The sequence below is a fragment of the Chlamydotis macqueenii genome, chromosome 3, assembly GCF_036417535.1.
Source record: "Chlamydotis macqueenii isolate bChlMac1 chromosome 3, bChlMac1.mat, whole genome shotgun sequence".
NCBI lineage: Eukaryota > Metazoa > Chordata > Aves > Otidiformes > Otididae > Chlamydotis > Chlamydotis macqueenii.
Genome location: NC_141558.1, coordinates 67090177 through 67108576, shown reverse-complemented (window position 1 = coordinate 67108576; position 18400 = coordinate 67090177). Strand labels below are relative to the sequence as shown.

Below are 18400 nucleotides of genomic sequence, written 5' to 3'. Positions count from 1 at the left end.
GGGGGCCGCCGGGGCGGCGGGGGTGTGGTCCGTGGCGGCGGGAGGCGGTGGCGGCGGCTCCGCCCCGGGCTATATGAGGGGGCGGCGGGGCGGGTGGTGAGCGGCCGGCCGTGCCTGGGCGAGATGGCTTTGCTGCGGGAGGACGCGCAGAGCAAGGTGAGGGCGGCGGCCTGGGACCGGCTGAGGCGAGCTGTGGGGCTGAGGGCCGCGCTCAGCCCCGGGCGGGCTCCGCGGGGCGTCAGGAAGCCCCCTCCCCGCCCCCTGTCTCCCACAGCAGCACCGGGGCAGTGACAGGTTTCTTAATTTTTGTTCGGTTTAGTGCTTGCATTTTAATTGTTGGGTTTCTTAGCCACTGCGCTGCTTGCTGCGTGTGCTCAGGGTCCTGTGAGGGCAGGTGATCAGGGTGCAGCTGCCCCGGGTGGGCGTGGGGTGCTGCCCCTGAAGGAAGAGGTGCCCAGAGAAAGGTAAAGAGGGGGAGAGAAAAAGAAAAAAAAAACCAAACAAAAAAAAACAGAGTGGGAAGGTAGAGAAGGGAAGGGCTCTGCAGCTGCCACAAGACAGTGCAGGCTGTGAGGGGAGCACCTAGTTTGTGGGGGGAGCAGGGTGGCAGCCAGGGCTCTGAGGCTGCAGGAGCTGGGCCTGCGGTGGGGACGCAGGAACAGGACCTGCTGGTCAGGACCTGTGGCTCGGTGCTAGCCATGAAGTGCTGTAGGCACTTCTGCTAGAGTGTTTGAACTTGCTCTTCCTCAGTGGCTCAGCTGCCTTGTGTGTCTCTGACCAGCCTTCCTGGTTGTGTGGCCTGTGTTAATTAGCCTGTCAGCTGTCACTTCAGCTGTGATGCCTCTTTCCTTTGGTTGTCACTCTCGTAGCTGACTTGGTTTTCCTTTCTCTTAGTAGCGTTGAAGCTTTAAGTGCTAAGGAGGTTTGTATCTTGTCTTTGAGGGAGCATGGGAAGTTACCCAGTGTTAGACTCTCAGCTTTTCAGAGGAAATGCAAATAAATGCTAAATCAGGAACTTTGTGAATTAATGTATGTATGTAAACAGCGCTTGGTATTATTTCTCATACTGGACAAGCTGCCTGCCTTAATCTAGCTAGTCTACCTGGTTTAATAACTACCCCCAATGCACTTTGAGTAGATGGTAAGACAGCCCCGTAACAGTCTGTGAGCTGCCTGTTTGACCTTCATACTGTTGCATCTGAATGTAGTTTTACATTGTGACTAAGCTTAACTCACTTGCAGTAAGATGACTTGTGTTTTAAGCTATTAAAGGTGCTTAAATCTTTTCAGTCTGTGTTTTCTCTGGCTTTTTGGAAGATGTATATATTAGCTGACTTGAGGGCTAGAAATAAACTTGCCTGTAATAACTTTTTTAAGATAACTTCCTTTCATTTACTTCTCTTGCATATGAATCTTTTCAAACAATCTTGATCTAGTAGAACAGGCAAAAGTTTGAGCGAGTGTTTTCTAGTTATTTGCTTTGAGCTGTGAATGAGGCAGTGCTTTAACCTTTTTCTGCTGTATGTAAAACTATTAATATTAAAGTATCTGCCATTTGAGAATACTGAGTGCAAGTCTTTATAGGCTTGCAGGACCTGCAGGTGATGGGTGGAGGGGAAGGTAAAATATCAACTGTTTTGCAGCAATTGGTAACTTTGAGTGTTTATGTGCCCTTTCTAACTTAGCTGACTGGAATATTGGGGGAAGGGGAAAATATTCTCATGGTGAGGGCTAGAGTAGCTTTAAACTCAATGGCCAAAGATTAACTAGCTTGTTTTGGGTAGCAGGGCTATCTTGGGATTCCAGCAGCAGAGGGGAGGATAGAAATACTCCTATCTATCTTGTCTGTTCCTGTTTAAGTAAGGAAACAGCAACATGGAACTGGTCTACAGCCAGTAGATAAAGCCTATGTCTATAAAGGAAGCTTCATTAGGTATTAACCTTGAATAGGAATTGTTGGTAAGTATAAACTAAAAACTGACCCTGAGATGGTGAAGTAGGAGAGGATCAGGATACGTAGGAAGAGGAAGGGAGGGTAGGATAAGGGTGATTGGAAGTGCAGTAGGAAAGATGGTGTAATTTGTCCCGGGGAGGAAAAGGCACTTCAGAAAGTGAAGCGAGTAGTGGGCATGCCAAGCTAAGCTTGTGCAAATACTTTGGTATTTCTTAATGTCAGTGGCTTGATAGAATCTTAAAAGTCTCCAATCTGCAGTTAAACTGTTCTAGATCAAAATACTGAGTGAGTATGGTAGCTCTTCTTTCTCAGAGTAGTCAGTGGAAGACAAAATGGTATGTCACAGCCTGGGACTTGCTGTTATCATTCTTAAACAGTGCTTCTTGCTGCTAGACAACTTCTACTACATGTTCTGGAAAAAATGAAGGCCTGCCAGATTTTCTTTAGGCTTTGTAAAAAAGCTGCCTCTGCATGCTACTGGGCCCAAAAGCAAGTAGGGAAGTGAACTGCTGGCAAGGTAAAAGCTGTCGAATAAGGATAATGTACAGTCAAGGACATAAAGCCTCCATGAAGCTGGCCCAGTGGCTAATGACATGATTTCAAATCCATGGGAGGTGAAGAGAGCATGGTGAGGCTGTATTGCTGAGGCTCCCTACCACCAGCTCTGGCCTTGCTGCAGGGGGTCGGGAAAACATTCTTGTAGATGCCTTAGGGGTTTGCTTTTGTTGCACAGTTTCCATTTTAGCTGGGCATACTTCATGTTACAGATGGCCTGTGGGCTAAAAGTGCTTAGCCGTAGGCTGTGCTCTGCAGGCAGACTGCTGCAGCAGGGTGGATTTGACCTGCACTGCCAAAGCTGCTGCTTGACCCCTTGAGCTGAGGAAGCAGTGCGTTGAGTGGAGGTGTTCTGTATGCTGCTAGGTGGAGCAAGGTGTGCTAGAGAGGCTTTTGCTTAGAATACAGGGTCCTTAAGTGTAGTCTTTCCCACAGCTCTCTCTCTGTAAGGAGGTGTGTGACCACTTGGTTTCTGCTGAGTGATGCAGAGACCCCTCTGACAGAAGAGCTAAGTGATCATGCCAGCTTATTGCACAACCAGTGGCAACAGGTGCTCTGGCTATAGAGGCTGCCTTCTGCTTACTTGGCAAGCGCTGCACTTGGTGAGGAATGCTATTTCAATGTGGCTAAATTGAGCTGTTATTCCCTCTTTATCCTTGTTTTAAGCAAAATAATTAAACCATTGCATCACTGGAGTTCTACAGTCCAAAGTCACAAATTTGGCAAAGCATTTTCTACAGCATAAGTAGCAACATGAAGACTGTGTGCAAGAAAACTGGTTTGTTTTGCCTGGTGATATATGACTTTGACTATTTCAGGCCTGTTTTAGCTGAATGTCATAGAGCTAACAGCAAGTCTTGTCATGAAGGCTGCAAAAATGGAAGCTTCACATCTACTGTATTGGCTCTTTACTGTTGCATGCATGTGTACTTTCAGAAATATTTTTAGTATCTTGATTAAAGGGAAACTTAAGCTACTTGTGCTGAATATGACTGAAGTGTCGTTCCAGCAACTAATGCCACTAATATCTGCTGGCCAGATACTCTGAAAGCCTGCTGGTGAACTCCTGGGTGTCAAAACAAGGCCCTCTGAAACTGAAGGCTCTGTGTAAACTCCCAGAAAACATCATGATTTTTTAGTGCTCTCTGGAGAGCATTTAAACTGGTTTAATTAGAAAGACTACTCTGTGAAAAGTAATGGATGTTGGGTAGTGGCAGATGTAATTACTATTGAAGTCTTGTTTGTGGCTGTTGCTTGAATGACAGCGGGGAGGTGATCAGTAAGAGCAGAGGCTTTTTTATACAGCAGCTGACAATAAGCAGAAAGCTCTGACATGTAAACCTTCGTGGAAGGGCTCCTTGTTCCTTGTGGGAGCCTGGCTATGTGGAAAACCCCTGGATTAAAGGGAATTTGAGAACAAATACGGATTCTTACTTTGCTAGCGATTGGATGTTGTACACAGTTGCTTGCACTAGCAGCTTCTTTTGTTAGAATGCAGAAGTAACATCGAGTCATCTAGAACTAATGCTAAAACTGCAAAGGGCGTAATTGTAAAAGCAGCAGTTCAGGCCACGCAACAGAACTAAGCAACGTCAGTGGCTGAGGGCATTTCCTCCCAGTGGGTGCTTGCAAGTGTGAAGATGTGTTTGCATTGGGTGAGGTCTGATCAGAAACTTGGGTCTGTCAAGGTGAAGCCTGGATAGTTGATGGTCATCACTGGATTGTACTTAAATGATCCAACTCTTTTGTTGGGTGTCTTTTTTAACATCTCTAAACAAGTGCTGTAAAACTCTACCTGGATTGGTCACAGTAATGCTCTGTCTTTTCTCAGACTTCCAGATCAAGTTATTATTAGTGTTTTAATTAGTACCATAACATATATTTAGTCTTCTGATCCTGAAGCCTAGCAACATTAATCAATTTGATGACTGTCTGTTTTTCTGGAGGTCTCTGCTTGATGTGTTGTTCTAATTTCCAGGTCAGACAGTTATGGTGGACAGTATCTTTATGAACAGGGAGAAGTTTTTATTGAATCATCAGGAAACCTCAGGGATCTCAATACATGTCACTAAAGAGGCATGAGCCTAGAAGTGGAAGGCATCAGAGCAGCTGTAACAGTTGCTGTAGTCACTGCAAACCAGAAGCCTCTAAGCTGTTTCTGACAAAGGGAAATGAGAGCTGAAAGTGGGGAGATTATGCTGGGTTTGGGTGCATGTTTCAGTTTGCAACCCAACCCAACTATTTCCTCACTGTGCTGCTCCAGGGGTCACCACCCTCTGTACTTTGGGCATGTGCTGCAAGTAAGGAATAATCTCTCACCAGATGCTGAGCTTGGATTATATTCCCCTGGGCCCCGAGGGTGTTCACAGACTGACTAGTTTCTGGTAACTGGGATAGAGAAACTTCAACTCTCTTGCCCATTGCCTTGAGTAGAGGGAGGAAGCAATGATGTCAAAGCAGAGAAGTGCCTTCAGAAACAAAGGAGCTGCCAGGCATGGCAGGCCAGAGAGCTGAGATGGAGTAGTTTCCTGGGGAGCTCTGGGATTGGCTGCCTGCTGTGATAAAGGAACAAGCCTGGAGGTGAAACTGTGATTCCTCTGCTCTGCATAGTCTTCATGTGTCCATAAGCAAGTTGATCCTCAGTCCTCCTTGTGGGATGGGTGTAGGAGGGATGGTAGAATGAAAGTTCCTGGATGATGAGCTGCTAATGCTGCAGGAGCAGCTGCTTGTGTTGATCAAGGATTGGTGTGGAACATGTGCTCTAGATGCGCTGGGTTAATGCCTTACAGAGCTGTGATAACACGAGGCGAGCTTCTTGCTTCCAGTTTATTGTAGAAATGCTGCCCCAGCACTTCCTGTAGGGAAGCAAAGCACTCTGTCCTCCTGAAGTCAGACAGTGTGAATGCTCTCTTTGTAGTCTGAGCCTTGCTGCTGTGATTGTGTAATCCTAAAGGTCTCTGGCCTGGAGTTTGGAGCCCACAGTGAATTTCACAGGACTAGAGCAGCCCAATGGTTTTAAATACTTTGCTTTATATGGGTCCAGGTCTTCCACTGAAGATCAGACTCCTGAAGGGTAGAGGTGATAATCCTGTGCTGTCTTCAAACAGTGATCCACTTGATGTTTGAGCCTGCAGTGGCCTTTAATATGTGTGTTTACAGCAGATGTTTAGGGTAGGAGAGGTACAAGTTTTTTTTAGTACTGGCTTCATTAGTCCTGAGGGGCAAAGTCACACCACTGTATATAGGAGTATTCTTGACTCTTGTCTTGTTTCTGGGCTGGTCTCTCACTTTGGGCCCTGTGTATAGTACATACTGTTCTGGAGTACACAGCTAAGCACTGCTGCTGACTGAGTTGCTTCTGTGTAAATAAAGCCCTGCTAGGGCAATAAGCTCTCCTTCAGTAGCGTTCCTGGGCATTGTTGAAGCTATAGGTTGCATGTTCTTGCCCAACTGCCTTTGCGGTTTATGGTGCTGGTGCAGGGGAGAAATGTCCATGACACGTGTACTACTTTAATCTGACAAAGCAGTATCGTCTTGTGTCCATACCTGCACATCTGTTGCGCAGACAACTACTAGGCCTGGAGGCGTGTGTGGACAGCATTTAACCACAGGTTACTTTCTCAACAATGCTTAATAAGAAAGTTCACAAATTCAGGACTGGATGATTTGTGTAATCCTTTCCTTAGTTTAGCTGAGAGGAAGCAGTTTCCTTTGGCTTATCACACTTTCTAGACTCAGCAGTTTGTATTGTTAGCACTGCTGATCCTGTTTGGACAGTAAAGATAAGTTAAGCAGGATGCAAAACATTGGGGTCTGCATCTCACTGCTTTGGCTGCCAGCATTACCTGACTGGGAAACTCTGACCAACTTGCCTTTCATTCAGTTGTCAACAGACAGAAACTAGTGTATGAACAGTGGCCTTCTACCTATCCTTCATCTAGTGCCTGAATGAGGCAGCTTCTGTCTAAACCAGTGTCAGTGACCTCCGAACCACATGCCTTTGTGCTGTTTGGTCTGTGCCATCCTCACAAGTTCCAGAATCACATGCCTGTAGGGAGATATAATAATCTGTCCCGTAAGGTGGCTCGAGAGAAGCAACTGTCCATTTGGAGTCCCAACGTGTCCATTTGCACATGAGCAGTGCTGGGACTGCTAAGAACTGTGTGCCAGGGCATGCTCTGTAAGCTCAATGTGCTCTCTTGCTGCTGAGACAGTACCCACGATGGGATATAAAAGCCTTCTGTCCTACAGAAGCCAGAGTGGGAAGCTCAATGTGCTGCATACAAGATGTTTCCATAGTCGTAAGGCTTAAAAATGGTTATCTGTTAACTGAAGTACCTCCTAACTCTAGCTAACAGCTAGTACACAGCAGATAGAAGTCGTCTTAGTGTGGCTAGAAGGGTGAGGGTACAGTGACTGTGGTATCCCTCACTTAGACGTGAGAGCCTGATCATAGATGATAGCAGTAACCATCACTGGTGGTGGGAGTTTAGGCAGGGGCAGGCTGGATAGAGGCAAATGCACAGTAGCCTGACAGTTGTGTCCTCTGCAGGCAGCCAGAGAGATTTGTCTACCAGGTCTAGACTGCAGTACACAGATGGCCAGACTAGAGTTTCCAAAGCTCTTGGAAGCAAAGCTTAACCTTCTAAAGGGCAATCTCTCGACAGTTTGTATGCAGCTTTACAGAAGCTTAAGGCAGCATTCAAGCTATCTGTGATATGACAGGATGGCTCAGGTGCTGTCTGGCACCATTTGATTGTGGGCTTTGGTGCTGAAATGTGCTTAGCAGGTGGCTGGGGCAGGCTCCTGGCTGGTGGGGTCTGTGCACTAGTATACTGCAGGGTGGTGAAACATCAAGCGTGGCCCAGTTCTCTAGCTTGCTTTCCTGGGAAGGCATTCAGTATTATCTCTATAAAGGATAACCTCAGGATTTGGCCTGGTCCTGACTGTAACTCTTCAGCAAACTTCCTGTGTTGTGACCTTGATCTCTGGTGGTTTCTCCCTTATGCAGAAAAGAAAGATTTGTTAGGCCTCAGTGCTGAAGGGAGGGCCTCTTAGAAGACAAGTTTTGTAGCACAGGAACCACAATGTGATAGGCTAAGGTTCATGTATGCTTCTGGGATACAGATGACTGAAGCTGGTGATCACTAGTGTCTAATGGCTTGTAAAAGTCAGCTCTGTGGTATCTAAATACATGATTCTACTTGATGCCAAAACATTAAACTTAGTAATCTATGCTGGATATGCCTAAAACTTTTTGTTTGCTTCTGAGGTCCTGTAGTGACTGTCTTTAACAGTTGGGTACAAGCAGTGAAGCGTCATTTGATAAAGGAAGTTCAAATCGTAAACCAGAAGGAGAAATGGTTTGGTAGCTGTGCTGAATCTTACCGTTCATGCGTGCAGCCTGGCCACTTCCCAGAACAGGGTGACGTGCTGAGCATCAAGGCCTTGTCTGCTCTGAGTCAGTAAGTGCTGTCCTTGTAAGGAATTTCAGTAGGACTGACTTGAGTATGTTAGCTGTGTGTAACCTAGAGCATCTTCAACTGAAAAGGCTACTTCACTGCTCTAGAAGAGTCTAGGTGTGGTTGAAGTGTGGGCTGTTTGCTTGAATGAAGAAGTCCCCGAAGGAAGATGCTGGCTCTGTTCAAGGACCGTCTGAAGTACTGGGAAGGCAATTTAGTCTTTGCTGAAGCTGGTATGCTCTGAGGTCCCCTGTAAAGGGTTCTTCACCTCACATGCTCAAACCTCTTCTGAGCTGCTCTAAGTGGAAACAAATAGCATTAAAATGTTGTCAGACACAAAGCTCTGTCTAGAAAGGATAAGACAAGACCTGGGTTTAGGAGAGGAAGAGACTTGCAGTTACAAACAATAAATAGCTTTGTGTAAAGCAAAGTTTGTTATCTTTGAGGCTATTTCTTGTACCAGCTTACTGGGGCTTTGTTTAACAGCAAATGTGCATTCTAGCAGCAATGAATAACATTATGCCAGGTATCCTGAAAATGATGTTAAACAGGTGCAGCGTTAGTGCCACAGTGTTCTTGAATTTTGGTCCTGTTCCTGGCAAACAGTTGACTCTTAGACCTTATGGGAGCCTAAAGAGGTTTAAAGTCCTTCCCCCCCTCCCCCCCGCCAAGGTCAGCTGTTCTGCCACATCGTGTGAAGGCACAGGATAATGTAAGAGATGGCTATAGGGTTGTTGTTATCTTCTAAATGGCATAAGACTTTGGCTTTATTGCTCTAAGTAAACAAGCTGGAGAAATACTGAAGGAGGATGCTTCTTTTTGAGAGAAGTCTTCCCAAATACTTCTATTGTGAGCTCTAACAATCGGTTCTTCAGACTTTAATCTAAGAAGCCATTTTCCTTTCCTCTGTTTGGAAAGCAAGACTGACCTGCACAGTGATGTGGAGGTATAATAGAAACATAAATAATATAATAGAGACAAACAAATAGAGACAAGGTAGCTGATTGGCTTTGCTGCAGAATCCTAGCTTGACACCAGAAGGCTAGGGGGTAGGAGTGGGGAAACCATCTACTGTGAAACTTCAGTGATGTGCAGGTAGTGTCAAGGATGTCCTGCTTTTCCATATGTGCTGTCCATGGAGACAGCGGTTCAGTGCAGTGTGGTTCTTGTTGACAGCTGACAACTAGTCTAGCTTCACTAAACCTGCCTGATGCTTGACCAAGGCTTATGCTGAATTCTGTTGCAGATGAGGTCTGTATCTGTAGACCTGAATGTTGATCCTTCTCTCCAAATTGATATACCTGATGCCCTAAGTGAAAAGGACAGAGTAAAGTTCACTGTGCATACTAAGGTAAGATCATGGTGGTGAAAGTGGTCTTCATAAATGTTGTGCAAGTGATCTGTGTATTTGCAACACACATACCTGTAAAGATGGGCTTGGTAGTGATAAAAGTCTAATTAGATGGAGCTTTTCCACCTGAAGTTGACCTGAAGGTGTGTGTGTATATATGCAGAAACTTCAGCTTTCCCAAGACTTGAACGCTCTCTAAATAGAGACAAAGTAACTGATACACTGGATTGGCTTTGAGGAATCCTAGCATGACACCAGAAGGCTGGGTGGTAGGAGCGGGGAAACCAGCTACTGTGAAACTTCACAAAATAAATAGCATTAATGCTGTTCTGCAACAGTGCCTGTTCTTTAGTCTCCTCAGTAGTAAGGCTTTCAAATGAGTGCCAGCTCAGCTAAAAGGGAGTAGGCGAGGCTCTTACTAGGCAAAATAGCTTCCTTTAGAAATGGACAGAACTGTTTCTAAAAGCGCTAATCTACAAAACAGTAGGGCTTCTATATCTTCTCTTCCAGACTACACTGCCAGCTTTTCAAACCTCTGAGTTTTCAGTTACAAGGCAGCATGAAGACTTTGTGTGGCTGCATGATACGCTCACTGAAACTGAGGAGTATGCAGGACTCATTGTAAGTACTTCCTAAAAAAAAAATCTAATTCCAAACAAAAGATATGGTGATTTAAAGTGTATACTATAAGGGCATGAAGTCGACCTTACCAATTTTACTAGTGTTTTATGACTTGGATATTCCCTATGCTTCCTTTTGCATTAATTTCCAAACAACTTGGAGCATCAAAAAAGCTCAATGCTCTGAGAGTTCCTGACTCTATGGTGGTATTAATGTCTGCCTGAATATAACACAGTGAAATACTCTATTAAATAGTCTTTTCTATCATGATTCTTTAGGAGGCCATGTGGGCCTCTGAGGATGGCTGGCTACAGAGCAGATTACAGAGGCTGTTCTTCTCAGTTGGTTTCCCTCCTGGGACAGAGGTGTAGCACAGAGCTGGGAGGGACAAACAGGGGCCTAGACATCAACATGCCTCTAGAATTCCTCAGTGCAGAGCCTTGCTGGCTTACCATGACCAGGTAAAAGGGCCTTTTTTTTAGAGGAGGCTAGAAGTGATTTTTGGCAGACTGTATTTGCTAGCATCTTTCACTAACCAATTCCTTCACTAGATACCTCCAGCACCTTCAAAGCCTGACTTTGATGGTCCCAGAGAGAAGATGCAGAAGCTAGGGGAAGGAGAAGTGTCTATGACAAAAGAAGAGTTTGCCAAAATGAAGCAAGAGCTAGAAGCGTAAGTAAATGAGTCTACTGCCAGGAGCTGCACTTAGAAGCCTCCTGGGAGAGTAACTTACTTGTTGGTAACTGATGTTGAGTGTGACTGTTTTGGAGGGTCTCTGCTGCATAATCTTTAAAATCCTGGAGCTGGTGTGTTGCCAGAAGTTTCTCTCAAACTGGAAAACTTCCTAGCTAAAGAGATCAAAAATAGCTTCTCTATCACTAGCTATTTCAGAAGCATGCTGTTTAATGCTTTCACTGGATAAACTTAAAGCAATTCTTTGTGTATTGAAGAAGGCAGTACGAGAGAGGATCTCAGTCTGTTCTCTCCTTTCAGTGAATACCTTGCTGTCTTCAAGAAGACTGTATCATCACATGAAATCTTCCTTCAGCGAATTTCTTCTCATCCTGTGCTCAGCAAAGATCGCAATTTTCATGTTTTCCTGGAGTATGACCAGGATGTAAGACACCTTTTTTTTTTTCCCTTTCAGAGTGAGGCAGGGTTTTAAGAGTGCTGTCACTTTTCTGGGCAGAGTCAGAATGTTATGTAAATTTATGTGCAGTGTCAGCAAGTAGATACTGCCAGTACTTCTGCAAGATGATTAAATGATGAAAGCCTGACCTTTAGACTTTTCTGCTATAAATCTGTGTTTCTTAATCCTAGTCAAGTTGGTGAGGAAGCCAACTCTGTATTTCTTAACATTTTAGGAACAAGAGTGGTTCAGGTGTACCTGTGCTGTGTGTTGTGTGGTCCTAAAATGGAAGAATGGATGTGTATTAAAGTTAGTACTGTTCTGTTTTGTTACACCTAGTTATGAGTGATGGATGCTGATCCAAGATATGTAGGGAGAAACTGAGCTGTTTCTAGGAATGGGAAGAATCTGTGGCACAGTAGTTGAACAAGTTCAAGTTAAACTGTTTGTTATATGAGCCATTTTTGTATAGCTTTTATGGATATTATGGAGAGCTTGGAAATCAGCCTGCTCTGTCATACAGAATCATAGAATGGTTAGGGTTGAAAGGGACCCTCAAGGGTCATCTAGTCCAACCCACCTGCAAGGAGCAGGGACACCTTTAACTAGATCAGGTTGCTCAGAGTTCCTAGGTTGCTAGATACAAATGATGTTACAACACTGCAGGTGGCAAAATAGTCACTTTTCCTCCCTTGAGTTGACTTTAAAGCTGTCCTGGCCTCTCTGTTGCAGCTGAGTGTTCGGAGGAAAAACACAAAAGAAATGTTTGGTGGCTTTTTAAAAAGTGTGGTGAAGAGTGCTGATGAAGTCCTTTTCTCTGGAGTCAAGGTAAAGTAGTTACTTAGCCTAATCTTGACTTTTCTTTTTTCTTGCTTCCTGCTCCAGGGAAGTTAGTTATGTCTGCTTCAGGCCTGATGCATCTGAGGCTCAGTTGCTAATGCTAACCTTCCCTGTTATTGGTATCCCAAGCTGACTGGAGTAGCCTATATTAATTTTGACTTCAATAGAAATAAGACATTGAAGCTATAGGCTGTTTAAAAAAGTGTATATTTAAAGCTTCGGGTGGATGCACAAGAGTTGCCTTAACACCTGATACTGGTAGAGAGGAAGGAATTACATCTTCAGCAAATGTGCTTTTGGCTTCTTTGTACTTGGAGCTCTGAACAAACATGATTTATGGGTTTCTGCTTGCACTAGGTGAGATCAGATACCAAAGACTCCTATAACTGGTCCAGCTTGAGCTTTTCTATTGTGTTGCCAAGGTAGCTCTTTCTAATAGACTTGCTGTCCTAAATACAATGTCATGAAACACTTTAGTACATATAATGCTTAGTGTGGATGTAAAGCAAACTTGTAAACTGCTTACTACTTAGCTACTGTGTTGCAGTAAGCCTGGGAAATAAAATTCCAATAATTGGTAGCTCTGTGATACCACCTTACTGGTTGCTTCAGACAACCTGTAGTGTTGAATAGTTGAGCGTCAAGATCATCTTCACTTCATGAAGAAGAAACTTGCCAGATGGCTTGGTTTGTCAAACCCTTGGCTTGCAGTCTTGTCTGCTCTTCAACAGATTGATAGGCATTAATGATCAATTGTCTATTTCTTTGGCCCTTCCCAAAATAGGGGAGAGCTTCTGTTCAGCAGTAATGTAACTGACTTAACAGCTCATACTCTTTTTCAGGAAGTAGAAGACTTTTTTGAGCAAGAGAAGACTTTTCTTGTAAACTACTACAACAGAATCAAGGATGCATGTGCAAAAGCAGATAAGATGACAAGATCTCATAAAAGTGAATCTTTTCAAAGACCTTTCTAAAGACTTTGCAGTCTTTCAGGCTGAAATTAGAAAAATCTTGTCTTGTTCTTGCAGATGTTGCAGATGACTATATTTATACTTCAGCTTGCTTGAACAGCCTGGCATTAGAAGAACCTACAGTTATCAAAAAGTAAGCAATTCCAACTGTTCATAAACAGATCCTGAGTCTGGGAATACCAAGTTCCTTCTATAAAATCCAGGGGATTGAGTCATAGCTAATTTGAGTTGTTGAATTTCAAGCAAGTGGCATTGAAACTCTTTCCTCTGCTGCTCCTGGTGCAACAGACTGAAAACTATTAATTGCATCTAACTCTTAACTAGCTGATCTCTTGCCAGTTGTGCCCCAGAGCTGGATTGTGCTGGTCATCAAAGCTCCTTCCAAACAGAAGTCTCCTTGATTTTTTTTTTTTTTCAGATCACAAACTCCCAGAGAACATAGAAGAAAGGAGTTCTGATCTGTGTTCTAATGTGCTGTTACAGCTTACACTAGGCCTGTATTATCTTCTGGACTTTTGAAGTTCCAGAATAGAAGGGATCTTTTAAGGTAGAGGGTTTTTAAGCTATGGGAGCTTGGTCACCTTTCCTGAGGTGAATTCTTCCACCTCTCTAAACTTTGCTATCAATTTACCAAGACCTTGTAAAAACAGAGTATATAGCAGAATAAACAAGATGGCTTACTCCTTTTGGAGAGCAGCAGCAGGGAAGTTCTTCCCAAGACCTTTCTGGTCTAGAGAACAGTGGTGTTACTTTAAATGGTGTCTAGATACTCAACCGGCATCTGTTAGGATGGAATCAACGTTTTCTTGCATTGAACCTTTTGTCCAGGTCTTTGCCTAGACTTGAGTTCTTTCCAAGCTGTTGTCTGAGTCTGTATAGAGAAGTAAACTCCAGCCATCAGCTTTTTGATTTCCTGTCACTTGATCCTAGCACTTATCAGACTAAGAAGTATCTAAAACTTATTGATGCAATTTTTTTTTTCCCCTAGGTACTTGCTGAAAGTTGCTGAGCTCTTTGAGAAACTAAAGGTAAGAGAAGCTTTGCAGGGGGGGAAAATATCTCTGAATCTGGATGTTCCTGTTACATACTAACTACCTGATCTTTTTCTGCAGAAGGTAGAGAGTAGAGTTTCATCTGATGAAGACTTAAAGCTTTCTGAATTGTTGAGGTACTACATGCTCAATATAGAAGCTGCTAAGGTGAGAACAGTTTTCTCTTTGAAGCTCAGTTTTATTATGGGTATCATGACTCTTTGTGCTTTAAGACAGGAAGATGAACCATTGTTTTGCCTAAGAAACCTGGCACTCCTAAATGACAGCAGAATGTGGAAACTATATATTGGCTGCCTGCTGTCCAGCCCACTGACAGAAGGGCTATTTAAGATCTCTGACCAGTTTTTCTCTGTAGAGATGAAGAACTCGTTAGATTTCTGTAAGAGCTGAATTTGAGTCTGCAGCAGCATTCTAACCCTTCCCCTGCCTGAGTATTGATGGCTTGTCAGTAAAACCAATGATGACTACTTAGATCCTGAAGTAAATTCCAGCTACTAAAGTACTTTATTAATAATAATGTAGTAACATGTGAAGGCTATTGGAGTCTGGACTTCCAGGAGGGGAACTGGTAAACTGATGTGACTGCAAAAGCCTTGCCAGCAACTCTTTTCTAACCAATACTTGACTTGGCAAGGGGGTGACTATGCTGAGAAATGGTATCTAGGTAGAACCTGATGGGCCTCTTCATCTAGTGTCATACCTCTAATGTCACATACCCTGGAACATTCACTTAGACTCCCTCTGTGTGGTGTACTGCTGTTTAGATATCAAGACTATGCTACTGCTAGATTAGAAAGGAATTGGCATGGAGACCAGCACTGCTACTTACGTCTAGATTAGTATAGTGCTTCAAACTGTCAGATCTCCAACAAGTTAAATGATACTGTATCACTTCTGGAAGTAGACAGAGGGAGTTCAAAAGTGCTATTAATCCTCAGTGGAGAGGCCCACCTTTATAGAAGGAGAAAGCTACTTTAAGGGAAGAAGTGATGCCTACAGTACCCCTAAAACTTCCTTGACTAAGGCACAAAAGTGGCTGTCCTGACTACTTGATACTGCACTGGTGAAAGGCTCCTGTTGCTGTGCTAAGAGCATAGCAGGTTGTAATAGCTTGTTGGAAGAAGCACAATCTGGTGCTGAAAAGTGAAACCTGCTGTTGCTAAGGTAGTTGTGACCTCTGTTTGGGAAGTAGTCCTTTTAAGGCTTTGATGTGCTCTTTCTGTCTGCTTTCAGGATCTTTTGTACAGACGTACAAGGGCTCTTGTCGACTATGAAAACTCGAACAAAGCTCTAGATAAAGCCAGACTAAAGAGCAAGGATGTCAGACTGGCTGAGGCACATCAACAGGATTGTTGTCAGAAGTTTGAAAAGATTTCAGAATCTGCAAAACAAGGTAAAACAGGCTTTGCTGTATTTACGCTGAAGGGAGATCTTAATGCAGTCCACATCTCCATCTAACCTTCAGCTACTGAAGGCTTCTGAACACTCTCCTGAAGCAAGTAGTCTGGACGTCCCAAGGGCAGTATAGATGCCTGTAAAACTAATGCAGCTAAGTATTTTTTTAAGAATGATTGTCTGAAGCAGAGCAATGTCAGTACTAGACCAAGCTTAATTATAAGCCCTTACTACTTGCTTGTTCTCAGCCTCCACCTGAAAGTAACTACTCAGGCTTCTGACTATCTAAATTAGAACTGTGCAAACAGGCTTTTGCACTGTCTCAGTATAGCTGAGTGCCTCACACAGTTTCAAACACTGGTTCTTAGTAGATGCCTTTGGACAATATAAAACAGGAAACATGCTTTCATGGTACGCACACTACTCTTTTCATGTTCTTGGTTTTTAAATATCTGTGTTCTCACAGAGCTTGTGTGGCTTCTGTTTTTATTCCAGTTGTCTTCCTATAAAACCTTTGTCTTAAACAAGCTGTCAGTTTCATTACTGACATGTCGATGTCATGTGATGAATGCATCTTCTTGCTAGAAAGAGCAAGAGTATTTCTTGAACTTTTTTTTGGTGAATACTGTAACTAGAGCTGTACAATAGAACTTATGAAACATAAGGGGCATTAATGAAACTTCAGTCACTCTCTTATCTTTGTTCTTTCTTCCCTACAGAACTGATGAGCTTCAAACAGAAGAGAATAGCAGCATTCCGCAAAAACTTAATTGAAATGGCAGAACTGGAAATAAAACATGCAAAGGTGTGTTCTTTTTGGAATTTAACAGGCATAGCTTGAGAGAAATGAATACTGTGTAACTTGGAGGATTTGCTGGGTTCCCTTTAAAACTAGGAAGTGTAAAATAGAATAGTTGGGCTCTTGCTGAGATCTGAAGAGGGGAAGGAAAGGAAGTGAAAAGCTGTAGGTGTAGTGCATACAAAGAACAAATGCAGACAGTCTTGTCTGTTTTCATCTTGTCACTCCTAGGACACCAGCCTACTGCACTGCAAGTGAGAAGCCTCAGTTTTACAGGTAGTACTCAATAGCTCACCTAACTTCCTGTGAGACACTCATCTGTGGGGTTTGACCCCTCCTACATCTAGAGGCAGCTGCTGCTTCAAGTGTTCCTGAGTGCTGTGAGAGCACATCTTGCAGCTTGTGATCTAGCTGTCAACCATTCTTACTGACTTGTCAGTGAAGGGGGACACTGGCTTTGTAGTGGCCTCTGCCAAGCTCTACTGAGCATCCTTGAAGTGGGCTGTGGAGACCACATTATGTACTGTCACCTTAATCCACGAAAGTGTACACAGGTTACAAGGTCTGCTAATTTAGTGTAGAACACAAAGCAGGAAGCCTCAGGAAGAGGTAACCATGCATCCTCAGCTTCTTTTGAAGAAGGAAAGTCTAATTTCCCACTCCCTGAGAGTACTGAACTTCATCACAGGTAGCTATTTAATTGCTGAGCCTGAATGTGACACACAAAAGGCTTGACAACGCTGTGCGGTGTAGCCTGCTTAAAAAAAAAACTTACTACTGTCTCTTGCCTCTCATTACTACAAATTGAGCCATGGTTGCGGGCCTGCAGGAAGAGGCAGATAGCAGACCATATGAGCTGGTTTTGCTTTAGTGCTTGAATGCTTATCTTTGCAGTATAAGCTTTTTAGTGTTGTCACGGGCTACAAAATCCCGGGATGGGATGGACCTACTATTTTGGAAGCTACTTCATTGTGGAAGACAAGATTTAAATTATCAGTCATACTCATCTGAAACAAATTCTCTTCCTTTCCAGAACAATGTGTCTCTCCTGCAAAGCTGTATTGACTTGTTCAAGAACTAAGGCGCCTTATTCTGAAAATGTGAAAAAAGCATCAATTGCACTCAATGGCCAGGGGCAACTTATTGGCTTGACTTCATTAGCTTAAAATAAATATTGTCACTGAGATTGTTTGACTAATACCTAAATATGTCGATAGTGATACATTGGCTTGCTTAGTATAAATGAGAGATGAATTGTGTATGAATTGTCTGGATGTAGCTAACATCCTGTTGGCTGATAACTCAAAATGAGTCAAATGTAAGAAATCAGCTTGCTGTTGACTGACTCTAGCAGAAAATGTTTTCTGAACTCCTTTTTTGCAGGATCATGAAGTAATCTGTCTCTTCATAGCCCTGATATATTTAAAACTTGCAAGTGGGAGTGACTTATATAAGTATAGTAATTTTATAAAGTAAATATCTTAACATTCCACTTCCCAGACAGATTTCTACTACAATATATTTTGAATTTCTATAACTACATTCAGTATTTGTACACTTGGGCAATACAGCAAATAAAGATGTCTGATACAATAAGCTGTGGTATGGTAAGACTTTGTGGGATGTAAAATGACAAACTGAGGCTTCAGGCACAGATCTACTGGAACTTACTCATTGTCTGGAGCTCCATCCATATGTATCAATGCTTTTGGAAGGCTTGGTTTCCTTTGCGTGCAGCATATAGGAAGTAAAAGTTTGAGAGCTACTCAAACAGCAATAGGACCTGAAGTTCCCGCATCTTGTGTCAGCACCCATTCCAAGAACAATCCTATTGAGTCAAATATTTATCTCTAGTTGAGCTCTGACTGTGTTTATCCTAAGATATTTCAACTCTGTTCAAAGGCCCTTCTTATTTTTCCCCAGAGAGGGGCTGCAGCTAGTATCAACAGGACAAACACCACTTTGCATCCCTACTCCACAAGTAGTCCAGACTACTGTGGGCTACCTGCACTGCCCTAACTGTGTGTGTGAAGCCTTACGTGAGACCCCCTTTTAAAATAATCATTTAAGCTTTTCTATGATATGTTTGCAGTCTAAATTCTTGACATGGCTTGATTCAGATTAAAGTATTAATCTGATAAGATTAAAAGTATGCAAGAGACTTTGAGTGGATGTAATTATGGCTTTCTGCTGATGTTGTAGTTATTGTGGCTATGGTTAACTTAAAATAACTGCAAGAAAGGGTAGCTAGAAAGCAGTCTCTGCCAATA

At 43.3% G+C, this 18400-nt stretch overlaps 1 protein-coding gene across 1 annotated transcript; it reads left to right on the top strand.

The window, feature by feature from the left end:
* The first annotated feature begins 33 nt into the window (after positions 1-33).
* On the top strand, positions 34-17726 carry SNX5 (sorting nexin 5). Its single transcript, XM_086743227.1, has 13 exons — positions 34-156; positions 9218-9322; positions 9833-9943; positions 10495-10616; positions 10938-11061; positions 11806-11901; positions 12756-12861; positions 12942-13017; positions 13873-13912; positions 13997-14083; positions 15170-15329; positions 16051-16136; positions 17164-17726. Exons 1-13 carry the CDS (start codon positions 124-126, stop codon positions 17209-17211), a joined length of 1194 nt encoding a protein of 397 aa, XP_086599353.1. The 5' UTR covers positions 34-123; the 3' UTR covers positions 17212-17726.
* Positions 17727-18400: the final 674 nt, after the last annotated feature.

What these genes read in the sequence shown, in the direction of transcription:
- SNX5 (XM_086743227.1), top strand. Translation starts at nt 124, where the DNA reads ATGGCTTTGCTGCGGGAGGACGCGCAGAGCAAG. An exon ending in AGGAGTATGCAGGACTCATT is followed by an intron (nt 9,944 to 10,494) that starts GTAAGTACTTCC and finishes TTCCTTCACTAG; the next exon opens with ATACCTCCAGCACCTTCAAA. An exon ending in AGCTCTTTGAGAAACTAAAG is followed by an intron (nt 13,913 to 13,996) that starts GTAAGAGAAGCT and finishes CTTTTTCTGCAG; the next exon opens with AAGGTAGAGAGTAGAGTTTC.